This window comes from Scyliorhinus torazame, chromosome 8 (assembly GCF_047496885.1).
Source record: "Scyliorhinus torazame isolate Kashiwa2021f chromosome 8, sScyTor2.1, whole genome shotgun sequence".
NCBI classification, from domain to species: domain Eukaryota; kingdom Metazoa; phylum Chordata; class Chondrichthyes; order Carcharhiniformes; family Scyliorhinidae; genus Scyliorhinus; species Scyliorhinus torazame.
In genome coordinates this window covers 77,562,805-77,577,463 of record NC_092714.1, presented here as the reverse complement: position 1 = coordinate 77,577,463, position 14,659 = coordinate 77,562,805, and the positions used below count along the sequence as shown (strand labels likewise).

The 14,659-nt window shown below is 58.8% G+C and overlaps 1 protein-coding gene across 1 annotated transcript in view; it reads left to right on the top strand.

Moving 5' to 3' along the window:
* Positions 1-14,659, top strand: part of ddx3xa (DEAD-box helicase 3 X-linked a) — an 80,097-nt gene that overhangs the window by 49,646 nt on the left and 15,792 nt on the right. Inside the window, 1 exon segment of the mRNA XM_072513861.1 lies at positions 5,371-5,515. Coding sequence (XP_072369962.1) covers positions 5,371-5,515 — 145 coding nt within the window.

Sequence of the window (14,659 nt, the reverse complement as noted above, 5' to 3'; positions counted from 1 at the left end):
CTGCTCTGCCCCCCCCCCCCCCCCGGGGCTGCTCTGCCCCCCCCCCCCCCCCCCCCCCCCCCCCCCCCCCCCCCCCCCCCCCCGGGCTGCTCTGCCCCCCCCCCCCCCCCCCCCCCCCCCCCCGGGCTGCTCTGCCCCCCCCCCCCCCCCCCCCCCCCCCCCCCCGGGGCTGCTCTGCCCCCCCCCCCCCCCCCCCCCCCGGGCTGCTCTGCCCCCCCCCCCCCCCCCCCCGGGCTGCTCTGCCCCCCCCCCCCCCCCCCCCCCGGGGCTGCTCTGCCCCCCCCCCCCCCCCCCCCCCCCCCCCGGGCTGCTCTGCCCCCCCCCCCCCCGGGCTGCTCTGCCCCCCCCCCCCCCCCCCCCCCCCCCCCCCCGGGCTGCTCTGCCCCCCCCCCCCCCCCCCCCCGGGGCTGCTCTGCCCCCCCCCCCCCCCCCCCCCCGGGGCTGCTCTGCCCCCCCCCCCCCCCCCCCCCCCGGGCTGCTCTGCCCCCCCCCCCCCCCCCCCCCCGGCTGCTCTGCCCCCCCCCCCCCCCCCCCCCCCCCGGGGCTGCTCTGCCCCCCCCCCCCCCCCCCCCCCCCGGGCTGCTCTGCCCCCCCCCCCCCCCCCCCCGGGCTGCTCTGCCCCCCCCCCCCCCCCCCCCCCCCCCCCGGGCTGCTCTGCCCCCCCCCCCCCCCCCCCGGGCTGCTCTGCCCCCCCCCCCCCCCCCCCCCCCCCCCCGGGCTGCTCTGCCCCCCCCCCCCCCCCCCCCGGGCTGCTCTGCCCCCCCCCCCCCGGGCTGCTCTGCCCCCCCCCCCCGGGCTGCTCTGCCCCCCCCCCCCCCCCCCCCGGGGCTGCTCTGCCCCCCCCCCCCCCCCCCCCCCCCCGGGGCTGCTCTGCCCCCCCCCCCCCCCCCCCCCCCCCCCCCCCGGGCTGCTCTGCCCCCCCCCCCCCCCCCCCCGGGCTGGCGCTGCCCCCCCCCCCCCCCCCCGGGGCTGCGCTGCCCCCCCCCCCCCCCCCCCCCCCCCCCCGGGCTGCTCTGCCCCCCCCCCCCCGGGCTGCTCTGCCCCCCCCCCCCCCCCCCGGGGCTGCTCTGCCCCCCCCCCCCCCCCCCGGGGCTGCTCTGCCCCCCCCCCCCCCCCCCCCCCCCCCGGGCTGCTCTGCCCCCCCCCCCCGGGCTGCGCTGCCCCCCCCCCCCCCCCCCCGGGGCTGCGCTGCCCCCCCCCCCCGGGGCTGCGCTGCCCCCCCCCCCCCCCCCCCCCCCCGGCTGCGCTGCCCCCCCCACCCCACTGGCCCGCTCTGGCGGGCCCCTCTGCCCCGCCCGGCCCGCTCTGCCCCCTCCCCGCTCTCTCGCTCTGCCCACTCTCTCTGCTCGCTCCCCCACTCTCTCTGCTCGCTCTCCCCCTCTCTGCCCCCTTGCCCCCTCGCCCCCTCTCTGCCCCCTCTCGCCCCTCTCTGCCCCCCCTCGCCCCTCTCTGGCCCCCCCTCGCCCCTCTCTGCCCCCCTCGCCCCTCTCTGGCCCTCCTCGCCCCCCCTCGCCCCTCTCTGGCCCCCCCTCGCCCCTCTCTGGCCCCCCCCTCGCCCCTCTCTGGCCCCCCCCTCGCCCCTCTCTGGCCCCCCCCTCGCCCCTCTCTGGCCCCCCCCCTCGCCCCTCTCTGGCCCCCCCCCCTCTCGGCCCCTCCTCTGGCCCCCCCTCGCCCCTCTCTGGCCCCCCCCTCGCCCCTCTCTGGCCCCCCCTCGCCCCTCTCTGGCCCCCCCTCGCCCCTCTCTGGCCCCCCCTCGCCCCTCTCTGGCCCCCCCTTCGCCCACTCTCTGGCCCCCCCTCGCCCCTCTCTGGCCCCCCCCTCGCCCCTCTCTGGCCCCCCCTCGCCCCTCTCTGGCCCCCCCTCGCCCCTCTCTGGCCCCCCCTCGCCCCTCTCTGGCCCCCCCTCGCCCCTCTCTGGCCCCCCCTCGCCCCTCTCTGGCCCCCCCTCGCCCCTCTCTGGCCCCCCCTCGCCCCTCTCTGGCCCCCCCTCGCCCCTCTCTGGCCCCCCCCTCGCCCCTCTCTGGCCCCCCCCCTCGCCCCTCTCTGGCCCCCCCTCGCCCCCTCTCTGGCCCCCCCTCGCCCCTCTCTGGCCCCCCCTCGCCCCCTCTCTGGCCCCCCCTCGCCCCTCTCTGGCCCCCCCTCGCCCCTCTCTGGCCCCCCCTCGCCCCTCTCTGGCCCCCCCTCGCCCCTCTCTGGCCCCCCCTCGCCCCCTCTCTGGCCCCCCCTCGCCCCTCTCTGGCCCCCCCTCGCCCCTCTCTGGCCCCCCCTCGCCCCTCTCTGGCCCCCCCTCGCCCCTCTCTGGCCCCCCCTCGCCCCTCTCTGGCCCCCCCTCGCCCCTCTCTGGCCCCCCCTCGCCCCTCTCTGGCCCCCCCTCGCCCCCTCTCTGGCCCCCCCTCGCCCCTCTCTGGCCCCCCCTCGCCCCTCTCTGGCCCCCCACTCGCCCCTCTCTGGCCCCCCCTCGCCCCTCTCTGGCCCCCCCCCTCGCCCCTCTCTGGCCCCCCCTCGCCCCTCTCTGGCCCCCCCTCGCCCCTCTCTGGCCCCCCCTCGCCCCTCTCTGGCCCCCCCTCGCCCCCTCTCTGGCCCCCCCTCGCCCCTCTCTGGCCCCCCCTCGCCCCTCTCTGGCCCCCCCTCGCCCCTCTCTGGCCCCCCCTCGCCCCTCTCTGGCCCCCCCTCGCCCCTCTCTGCCCCCCCTCGCCCCTCTCTGGCCCCCCCTCGCCCCTCTCTGGCCCCCCCTCGCCCCTCTCTGGCCCCCCCTCGCCCCTCTCTGGCCCCCCCTCGCCCCTCTCTGGCCCCCCCTCGCCCCTCTCTGGCCCCCCCCTCGCCCCTCTCTGGCCCCCCCTCGCCCCTCTCTGGCCCCCCCTCGCCCCTCTCTGGCCCCCCCTCGCCCCTCTCTGGCCCCCCCTCGCCCCTCTCTGGCCCCCCCTCGCCCCTCTCTGGCCCCCCCTCGCCCCTCTCTGGCCCCCCCTCGCCCCTCTCTGGCCCCCCTCGCCCCTCTCTGGCCCCCCCTCGCCCCTCTCTGGCCCCCCCTCGCCCCTCTCTGGCCCCCCCTCGCCCCTCTCTGGCCCCCCTCGCCCTCTCTGGCCCCCCCTCGCCCCTCTCTGGCCCCCCCTCGCCCCTCTCTGGCCCCCCCTCGCCCCTCTCTGGCCCCCCCTCGCCCCTCTCTGGCCCCCCTCGCCCCTCTCTGGCCCCCCCTCGCCCCTCTCTGGCCCCCCCTCGCCCCTCTCTGGCCCCCCCTCGCCCCTCTCTGGCCCCCCCTCGGCCCCTCTCTGGCCCCCCCTCGCCCCTCTCTGGCCCCCCCTCGCCCCTCTCTGGCCCCCCCTCGCCCCTCTCTGGCCCCCCCTCGCCCCTCTCTGGCCCCCCCTCGCCCCTCTCTGGCCCCCCCTCGCCCCTCTCTGGCCCCCCCCTCGCCCCTCTCTGGCCCCCCCTCGCCCCTCTCTGGCCCCCCCTCGCCCCTCTCTGGCCCCCCCTCGCCCCTCTCTGGCCCCCCCTCGCCCCTCTCTGGCCCCCCCTCGCCCCTCTCTGGCCCCCCCTCGCCCCTCTCTGGCCCCCCCTCGCCCCTCTCTGGCCCCCCCTCGCCCCTCTCTGGCCCCCCTCGCCCCTCTCTGGCCCCCCCTCGCCCCTCTCTGGCCCCCCCTCGCCCCTCTCTGGCCCCCCCTCGCCCCTCTCTGGCCCCCCCTCGCCCCTCTCTGGCCCCCCCTCGCCCCTCTCTGGCCCCCCCTCGCCCCTCTCTGGCCCCCCCCTCGCCCCTCTCTGGCCCCCCTCGCCCCTCTCTGGCCCCCCTCGCCCCTCTCTGGCCCCCCCTCGCCCCTCTCTGGCCCCCCCTCGCCCCTCTCTGGCCCCCCCCTCGCCCCTCTCTGGCCCCCCCTCAGCCCCTCTCTGGCCCCCCCTCGCCCCTCTCTGGCCCCCCCTCGCCCCTCTCTGGCCCCCCCTCGCCCCTCTCTGGCCCCCCCCTCGCCCCTCTCTGGCCCCCCCTCGCCCCTCTCTGGCCCCCCCCTCGCCCCTCTCTGGCCCCCCCCTCGCCCCTCTCTGGCCCCCCCCTCGCCCCTCTCTGGCCCCCCCTCGCCCCTCTCTGGCCCCCCCTCGCCCCTCTCTGGCCCCCCCTCGCCCCTCTCTGGCCCCCCTCGCCCCTCTCTGGCCCCCCCCTCGCCCCTCTCTGGCCCCCCCCCTCGCCCCTCTCCGGCCCCCCCCTCGCCCCTCTCCGGCCCCCCCCTCGCCCCCTCTCCGGCCCCCCCCTCGCCCTCTCCGGCCCCCCCCTCGCCCTCTCTCGGCCCCCCCCCTCGCCCCTCTCCGGCCCCCCCCTCGCCCCTCTCCGGCCCCCCCCTCGCCCCTCTCCGGCCCCCCCCTCGCCCCTCTCCGGCCCCCCCCTCGCCCCTCTCCGGCCCCCCCCTCGCCCGCTCTCCGGCCCCTCCGAGCAGTGTGTGCATGGGCAATTATCTACATGGCTGGGTAGATGTCTGTGTTGTAGCTGTACTGGAGAAGCTTGGCTAAGATGAGTTCTGTATTATTGCCACAATGTTGTCAGGGCTCATGCATGGTTGAAACATGGACAATTGCAACCCTTGTGGTCAGCTAAGAAATCTGTTGCTAAAAGAAGGGTACTCCGGTTCCCTCCCACAGTCCAAAGATGTGCAGGTTAGGTGGATTGGCCATGCTAAATTGCACGTAGTGTCCAAAAAGGTTGGGAGGGCTATTGGGTTACGAGGATAGGGTGGTAGTGAGGGCTTAAGTGGGTCGGTGCAGACTCGATGGGCTGAATGGCCTCCTTCTGCATGTTGTATGTTCAAGAACCATTCTGTATGATGAGGTGGCTGGTGACTAGTGGCATGCCCAAGGCTGTGCATAAAGGATGCTTGCAAGTGATGTGTGAAGCCACTGACTTGCCGAGGAGTTAACTAGCTGGCAAAAGGGAAAATGGTGTGGATACAGCTTGGCAGCAAGTGCCAGTGCCATAGACAGCATCACTTGCCAGCTTCACGTTCAGCACTTGTAACAGAACCTGCCTCAAGGATGGGCCTTTAGCAAAGTTGTGCTAAATGAAGATTCTCCACCAGATTGTGTCCAGCGTCTCTCTTGGATGGAAGAATGTCAATTACTGGTGCATGCTGAGTCAGCTGGTTAGCAAGGAACAAATTTGCAATGCTCCTTGGTAATTCATTCGTGAATGTTACTGAGATGAGTGGTGTCTGATGTCTTTTAGCAACAAATTTCTTAAGGGGGTGCAACTTGTTAAAAAACTTAAAGGCTTGCAAGTCACTTGTCTTTCAGACCACTTCAGTGTTTGATATGGGAGGGCTTTTGTACAGCTTCATTGTTTTACAACGGTTACCACTTTCTCATTCTAAAGTTGAATATATTTGTCCTTCTCCTTAAGGTATTTAGTGCTGGATGAAGCTGACAGGATGCTTGACATGGGATTTGAACCACAGATTCGCCGCATTGTTGAGCAGGATGCAATGCCACCAAAAGATGTGCGGCAAACTCTAATGTTCAGTGCAACATTTCCAAAAGAGATCCAGGTTAGTGACAATGTTAGTGCGAGACTGTTGGTAAAGTTGTTGCGTGACTCTTTTATTTTTCAAGTGGCATTGGGATAAATGGGCTAATGATTTTGCCCTACCTTCAGAGCAGTCGCACCACGGCTGGTTCTGATGTTCCGAAGGGAGGGTCAAAGCGCAGAAGAGCAATAGTCATAGGGGACTCTATAGCCGGGCACAGATAGGCGCTTCTGTGGACGTGATGTAAAAGGGGCGGCGGAGTTGCGCCACTGGTTAGGGAGAATATCACAGCTGTGCTACGGGAGGACACCTCAGAGGGCAGTGAGGCTATATGGGTAGAGATCAGGAATAAGAAGGGTGCAGTCACAATGTTGGGGGTTTACTACAGGCCTCCCAACAGCCAGCGGAGATAGAGAAGCAGATAGGTAGACAGATTTTGGAAAAGAGTAAAAACAACAGGGTTGTTGTGATGGGAGACTTCAACTTCCCCAATATTGACTGGACTCACTTAGTGCCAGGGGCTTAGACGGGGCAGAGTTTGTAAGGAGCATCCAGGAGGGCTTCTTAAAACAATATGTAGATCGTCCAACTAGGGAAGGGGCGGTACTGGACCTGGTATTGGGGAATGAGCCCGGCCAGGAGGTAGGAGTTTCAGTAGGGGAGCATTTCGGGAACAGTGACCACAATTCAGTGAGTTTTAAAGTGCTGGTGGACAAGGATAAGAGTGGTCCTAGGGTGAATGTGCTAAATTGGGGGAAGGCTAATGATAACAATATTAGGCGGGAACTGAAGAACCGAGATTGGGGACGGATGTTTGAGGATAAATCAACATCTGACATGTGGGAGGCTTTCAAGTGTCAGTTGAAAGGAATTCAGGACCGGCATGTTCCTGTGAGGAAGAAGGATAAATACGGCAATTTTCAGGAACCTTGGATAACGAGAGATATTGTAGGCCTCGTCAAAAGAAAAAGGAGACATTTGTCAGGGCTAAAAGGCTGGGAACAGACAAAGCCTGTGTGGAATATAAGGAAAGTAGGAAGGAACTTTAAGGAAGGAGTCAGGAGGGCTCGAATGGGTCACGAAAAGTCATTGGCAAATAGGGTTAAGGAAAATCCCAAGGCTTTTTACACGTACATAAAAAGCAAGGGGGTAGCCAGGGAAAGGGTTGGCCCACTGAAGGATAGGCAAGGGAATCTGTGGAGCCAGAGGAAATGGGCGAGGTACTAAATGAATACGTTGCATCAGTATTCACCAAAGAGGAGTTGGTGGATGTTGAGTCTGGAGAAGGGTGTGTAGATAGCCTGGGTCACATTGAGATCCAAAAAGACGAGTTGTTGGGCGTCTTGAAAAATATTAAGGTCGTTAAGTCCCCAGGGCCTGATGGGATCTACACCAGAATACTGAAGGAGGCTAGAGAGGAAATTTCTGAGGCCTTAGCAGAAATCTTTGGATCCTCACTGTCTTCAGGTGATGTCCCGGAGGACTGGAGAATAGCCAATGTTCCTCTGTTTAAGAACGGTAGCAAGGATAATCCAGGGAACTACAGGCAGGTGAGCCTTGCGTCAGTGGTAGGGAAATTACTGGAGAGAATTCTTCGAGACAGGATCTACTCCCATTTGGAAGCAAATGGACGTATTAGTGAGAGGCAGCATGGTTTTGTGAAGGGGAGGTCGTGTCTCACGAACTTGATAGAGTTTTTCGAAGAGGTCACAAAGATGATTGATGCAGGTAGGGCTGTGGATGTGGTCTATGTGGACTTCAGTAAGGCCTTTGACAAGGTCCCTCATGGTAGACTAGTACAAAAGGTGAAGTCACATGCGATCAGGGGTGAGCTGGCAAGGTGGATACAGAACTGGCTAGGTCATAGAAGGCAGAGAGTAGCAATGGAAGGATGCTTTTCTAATTGGAGGGCTGTGACTAGTGGTGTTCCGCAGGGATCAGTGCTGGGACCTTTGCTCTTTGTAGTATATATAAATGATTTGGAGGAAAATGTAACTGGTCTGATTAGTAAGTTTGCAGACGACACAAAGGTTAGTGGAATTGCGGATAGCGATGAGGACTGTCGGAGGATACATCAGGATTTAGATTGTTTGGAGACTTGGGCGGAGAGATGGCAGATGGAGTTTAATCCGGACAAATGTGAGGTAATGCATTTTGGAAGGTCTAATGCAGGTAGGGAATATACAGTGAATGGTAGAACCCTCAAGAATATTGAAAGTCAGAGATCTAGGTGTACAGGTCCACAGGTCACTGAAAGAGGCAACACAGGCGGAGAAGGTGGTCAAGAAGGCTACGGCATGCTTGCCTTCATTGGCCGAGGCATTGAGTATAAAAATTGGCAAGTCATGTTGCAGCTGTATAGAACCTTTAGTTAGGCCACACTTGGAGTATAGTGTTAAATTCTGATCGCCACACTGCCAGAAGGATGTGGAGGCTTTAGAGAGGGTGCAGAAGAGATTTACCAGAATGTTGCCTGATATGGAGGGCATTAACTATGAGGAGCGGTTGAGTAAACTCTGTTTGTTCTCACTGGAACGACGGAGGTTGAGGGGTGACCTGATAGAGGTCTACAAAATTGAGGGGCATAGACAGAGTGGATAGTCAGAGGCTTTTCCCCAGGGTAGAGGGGTCAATTACTAGGGGGCATAGGTTTAAGGTGCGAGGGGCAAGGTTTAGAGTTGATGTACGAGGCAAGTTTTTTACGCAGAGGGTAGTGGGTGCCTGGAACCCGCTACCGGACGAGGTGGTGGAAGCAGGGACGATAGTGACATTTAAGGGGCATCTTGACAAATACATGGATAGGATGGGAATAGAGGGATACGGACCCAGAAGTGTAGAAGATTGTAATTTAGTCGGGCAGCATGGTCGGCACGGGCTTGGAGGGCCTGTTCCTGTACTGTTCTTTGTTCTAAACTGTTTCATTTGGACAACACGAGGGTTCTGTCATTCTGGGACTGAAGATATGGTTTCCCTTTTGTGCACCTGCCTTCGTATTTTGCTGTTGCCCCACTGCAGATTATCTCTACAGTGCTGAGAATGGTATCACCCAAAATGTCTTCGGAAAGATACCTAGACCCTGGAACCTTGTAAATGTATTTTCTGCATTTAAATGAATGATTTAAGATCGGAGCAGCACGGTAGCACAGTGGATAGCACTGTGGCTTCATAGTGCCAGGGTCCCAGGTTAATTTCCCCGTTGGGTCACTGTCTGTGCGGAGTCTGCATGTTCTCCCCGTGTCTGCGTGGGTTTCCTCCGAGTGCTCCGGTTTCCTCCCACAATCCAAAGATGTGCAGGTTAGGTGGATTGGCCATGCTAAATTGCCCTTGGTAACCCAATAACCCCTCCTAACCTTTTTGGATATGAGGATAGGGTGGAAGTGAGGGCTTAAGTGGGTCGGCGCAGACTCGATGGGCCGAATGGTTTCCTTCTGCACTTCATGTTCGATGTTCATCTAATTGTGTAGTCTTTGCTCGTAAAATCTCATTGCTTGGTACAATTGAGTTCAAACTTGTATTGAGAGATGAATCTCCCTTGAAGGTGATTAATGCATTACTGGTTAAAATGACTTTGTCTTTAACTGCAAAGAAGACGTTGAGTAAGTTGTAGCTTGCTTGTGACCAGGGTTAGCAGGAGCAGCAGTGGTATTTGAAAGGTAGGATGAGGAAATATCTATTCAGAGCAAGTATTTTGGTGGCCCAGCCCTCAAACTAGCCTCATCCACAAACATTACCAATTTTATCTTTTTATGCTGCTCATCTACGAATGCTGAGAAAATTACTTGATTTTTTAAAACCTTATCTCCTAGTGCCGAGAAAAAAGCCACTTTCCCCTGTTGCTAACTTTTCCCGTTGGTTCAATTGCTCTGTTTTATTACCTTTCTCTCGAGTCGCCAGGTATCTTTATGATACCGCCACGAGGTTCAAGCCCGAGTAATGATCAATGACCCAATACACCGATTAGTAAGATTTAAATCAAAGCACATTTATTATACACAGTAATCGCTACTCATGCACAAGTTCTACGTCTATGCTACTTCTACAACTGTACGAAGTCTTACAACACCAGGTTAAAGTCCAACAGGTTTGTTTTGATGTCACTAGCTTCCGGAGCGCTGCTCTTTCCTCAGGTGAATGAAGAGGTATGTTCCAGAAACATCCATTCTGGAACATACCTCTTAATTCACCTGAGGAAGGAGCAGCGCTCCGAAAGCTAGTGACATCGAAACAAACCTGTTGGACTTTAACCTGGTGTTGTAAGACTTTGTACTGTGCTCACCCCAGTCCAACGACGGCGTCTCCACATCATCACTTCTACAACTAATAGGCCTATACTTAACTTTGGGGGCTGGCCCACCAGGTCAGGGGAACAAATGGCCTTTCGTTCGGGTTCTGAGTCTGCGGGATTCGAAATTGGTACGGATTGGTAGATAGGAGCGCCTATCTCGTAGCGAGCATTGAATTAAGACTTACCTATGTCGGTGGTCACTGCATCGGTCACGGTCAATGTTGGTTCGTGTTGCTGGGTGACCCAGGCAGGACAAAGAGAGCGATTTGAACTTGGGGCTTAACTCTTATAGTCCCCAGGGGCTTCCCGCCTTTCGGGGCGGACCCTGTACCTGGTCCCAAGTGATTGGACTTTGTCCCAATCGCTTGGTTCGATTTCTCCAATACTGGAGCGATTCCCTGATCGATGGGAGGTCTTGAGGTGTTCGTTCACCTCCTTTGTGTTGGCTCCTGCTGGCGCCGGGGAGTCTGGCTTTGCTTTGTGTGTCCCAAATGTTACTTATTGTTCCCGCGAATTGCTCATCAGTATGCAGATGGCTGCTGCATTGTTATGGTGATGGTCGCTGGTATCGATGTTGTCTGGCCTTTTGCAGAGTTTTAATACACAGCAAACCTGCGCCTGCTGGTTTCTGTGTGTTGGCTGACTTTCCCATCAGCCTTTGCCGTTCACCATTTTAAATCGGGAGTTGGCCAATTTAGGTGGCTACACACCCTCCTTGTGATCCTAGCGTGAAGGATCACATAACTGCGTTGCTTTCCATTCCCTGACCTGGTGAACACTTCTTTCATGGCCTGTACACTGACCATAACTATGCAAAACATTTTTAACTGACAATTCTAAGGGGCGCTATGTCAAACAGGGACATGCATTACAAAACAAAAAAATGGGAACCTCTAACTATCCTTAATACACTACTCTCACTTAAACATTTCATTACTCTAACTTCCTCAACCATACAAACAAAATCATAGCAGTGTATACACATTTTTCCTGGCTGGTAAGTCAAGCTCAGGATCGTACAATTGCTCATGAGCATATCTTTATTTGCAACTGGTCTGGTCATACGAAAATAGGGGATCTGATCCTATATACCGGGGTTCGAACGCGGTAGGCTCTCCTTCTCCATTTTCTCAGACGCATAGTCTGCACTACACAGCAGAGTATCGCCAATACCAACAAGGATTCTGCTACGTAGGACAGGGAGTACCAGGTGTGGTGTCGCTGGTGACTGGGCTCTGGGTACTGTGGGGAAGTGAAACATAACGGCTGGGGTCATGGGGTTCGCGTTCGCGCGCAACCAAATGTCCATTGTGATGAAGAATCATGCGAAGGAAGTCCTCATGGCTCTTCGTCTTTCTCTTCTCTTTTCTGCAGTCCTGGAGCTTCTGGAGTTCTGTGGAATCGAGCAGTGTCTGTAACTATCTTGGTTTAACATCTCGTATGATAGCCTGTCTGTCCTTTAGTGGCAATTACTCCCTTTATAATTGGTCACTGTGTGACTCCCTCATTTTTTTCCCAAAAACCGAATTTTAGGACAAGACTCTTTCAAATAATGAACCAGTGCGAGCCGTCTTGCAGACTGTGCAATTTACCGTCCAAATGTTTCAGGATGTAAATAGCATGTGGTTGGCAACCTAAGGGTTACTTGAAACAAACAACTTTTTGAACTAAAATTTCCAAAATGAGGTGCGTATGGGCCGCGACGGGTAAGAGTTGGATGGAGTCCCCGGGTAGGACGGCTACCAATGCCATGTCTCTCCTACCCGAGCGTAGCTGACCAGAGGGGGGGGGGGGGGTCCCAGGCAGGGCGGGTCCCAAGCCGTTTCTCCACTGCCTGAGTAACCGACAAGAACGGGCAAGAAATGTAGTCATCGTGGGGGGCTGCCGTATTGGTTCCTTCCTCGAACCAGAAGGGCAGTTACGAACAGGCATGTGGTATATGTCGACAGACTAGTTCCACTGAACCGGCGTCTGGGACCGTAGCAAGTCTCTGCAGACACACTAGTAAAAAATTTTGCGGTCTGACAAACAACATTTAACAACATACAAACAACGTAAAACATGCTGCAGGTTCCATCAGAAAGGACACCGTATCTCCCATGTGGTTCCTTTTAAAACATCATCTGGACACCTCAGTTATCGGTTGCGAACAGGGTCGCAAAGGGGTTCTCGGTTTGGGAGTCAGACTCGAGGTCGTCATCTTCTCCCGGATGCCAAACTCTTGAATGTATTAAGGTTGATAGGGCTGCATGGTGTGATTTGGGGTCGCTTTCGTCGTTTTGGGCGAGTCTGTATGAGTTGTCTGTGTGCCAATAGGTGGTGTCTAGTTGTGTGGGGACGGAATCGGGGTCGTCATGGTTGGTCGGTGGTGGGGTTTGTTAAGGAAAGTGATCGTGAAGGGATCACTTGAATCGTAGTCGGATTCGCTGGGTGTGGGTCCTGTTGCATGGGGATAGTAGGGAGGCGTGCTGTGGCTATAGTCCGAGTCACAGTTGCTGTCTCTGCTGCTGCAGTCTGGGCGTTCCGGGGCGGAGTGTATATTTCAGGGGTGGGGTCGAGTCCGTGGCTGGGCTGGACGTGTTGGGGGATGGTAGGGTTACGTTGGCTGTGGGCGGGGTGTGGTGTGCTGCGTCGAGCATGGCGTGTTGTGAGTGGTTAGACTGTTCCATATGCCTTCAGCTGGTTGATATGGAACCACGCCAGTCTTTCCGTTGGGATACTTTATTTTGTATACGGAAGGGCTTACTTTGTCAGCAATGGAGTACGGACCCGAGTACTTTGACAGGAATGTGCTGGGGTTGTATATGGAGAGCATGACTTGCTGTCCTACGCTGTACTCGGTCGCATGCACTGTCTTGTCGAAACAAGCCTTGCTCTGTTTCTTCCTTGTGCCCAATTTCACTGCGGCTGCTAGCTGAGCCGTTTTAACATTATTCACTAATTCCTCAACTGTCTCGTGTGTGAGGGCCGTCTCCTCGGGGCTGGTCAAGTCTAAACCTAATAAAAATTCTGTGCCTTTCATGGGGCGTCCGGTCATGAGTGTGTGTGGGGTGTAACCTGTGGAAGTTGAAATTGTATTACGCAAAAACATCAGCGCAAAAGGGAGGACTGAGTCCCAAGTGTTGTTTTGCTGGACCATTTTTCTGAGGGTGGATTTTAGGGTCCGATTCATGCGCTCCACGATGCCACTCGACTGTGGGTGGTATGCTATGTGGAATTGTTGGGTGATGCCAAATATCGTGAGGACGTTCTGCATGACACGTCCCGTAAAATGGCAACCTTGGTCGGATTCAATGCTGCAGGGGTGTCCCCATCTTGTAAAGATGTGGTGGGTCAAAATCTTGGCTGTGGTTTTTGCAGTGTTTGCTCTGGCTGGGAATGCTTCCACCCATTTCATAAACGTGTCTTATCACCACGAATACATATTTATAACCATTCCTGCAAGCGGACAATGGTCCTATAAAATCAATCTGGAGGTTAGTCCAGGGGCCGTTAACGGGGCGGGTGTGACTAAGCTGAGCCGCCTTTGCGTGTCTGTCCGGATTGTTCTGGGCACAGATAAGGCAATTCTCAACATAGTGCGTTACACCTTCTTTTACACTTGGCCACCAACACAGCTGCCTGAGGTGGGCTGTAGTGGGATCAATTCCCTGATGTCCATGACTGTCATGGAATAAACAAATAAGTTGATTCCTGTCCTGTTCAGGAACCACATAAAGGGTGTCCTTTAACACCACACCGTCATGTGTGGTCAGTGCATTTTTGAACCTCTCGTAGGGTGCTGGATAGTTTCCTTTTACAATCTCCCTGAGATTGCTGTCCTGCTTCTGGGCCTCCACTAGATCCTCGATCTTTGTCTGCGAGACCTGAACTGCATTCACTGGTGCACTTTCGGGGAATGTCCAACAATATCCATGTCTGGAACCTGCTTTAGCCAGTGCGTCGGCTTTTACATTTCCAGGGCGTGAGGAACGATGGTGACTTCGAACTTTGACTATCCCAAAAGTTCTGTTCTGTGCTCTCTCAAATGTGACAGAGCAATGGGGCTGAGGGGAGGGGTTTCCCGTCTGCAGAAACAAATCCTCTTGCTTTCCACAGGGGCAGGAATTCCGTGAGGCTGTTGCAGACATAGAGGCTGTCTACAAGTGTATGCTGGGCTGGGGAAGGAATCTGGGTGTTCCACTATATATGCGATGGCCGCAAGCTCTGCTGCCTGCACGCCTAAGTGGCCTGGAAGTTTTATTGCTATCTCTTCTAGGGTGCGTCCCTGCGCGTCCTCGACAGAAATACCGCAACCTGTTCTGCACTTCCCATCCAATACTGTGGAAGATCCATCCACATAGATCTTTATGGGCTCGCATGTGTCTGTGCTGGGGGCTCTGGTTTGAACTACCTATCTTTCTGGGGGGTGTTTTAGCAATAAAGGGGCCTGTGTTGTGTGGAGAGAGAATTTCACATTCATGGGGGGTTCCGGGGTACTGTAGGTTGTCGGCTAAAAAGGTGTGCGTCTTTGTCCTTTTAACAGTGATGTCCCGTCCCTGCAAAAGAAGGGTTCATCTAGCTGCTCTAATCTGGCTTACTGTACCGTCCCTGAGTCGTCCGTCCAGTAAAAGTTGGGTGTGGGTGTGTTTGGTGAGAATTGTGATGGGGTTCAGTCCGGTAATATATGAAAAATACTGCGAGCAGGTGCCCCTCTCAGGCTGAAAATCCCTGCTCCACAGCATCTAAAATTCTGGAGGCGTAAGCAACGGGCCTTAACTGGTCGTGCCGTTCCTGGAGGAGCACGGCCGACAGGGTGCGGTCTGTGGTTGCTACCTCTATAGTGTAAGGGGAAAGCGGGTCTGGAACTTGTAGTGCGGGGGCTGCTAGGAGTGCCTGTT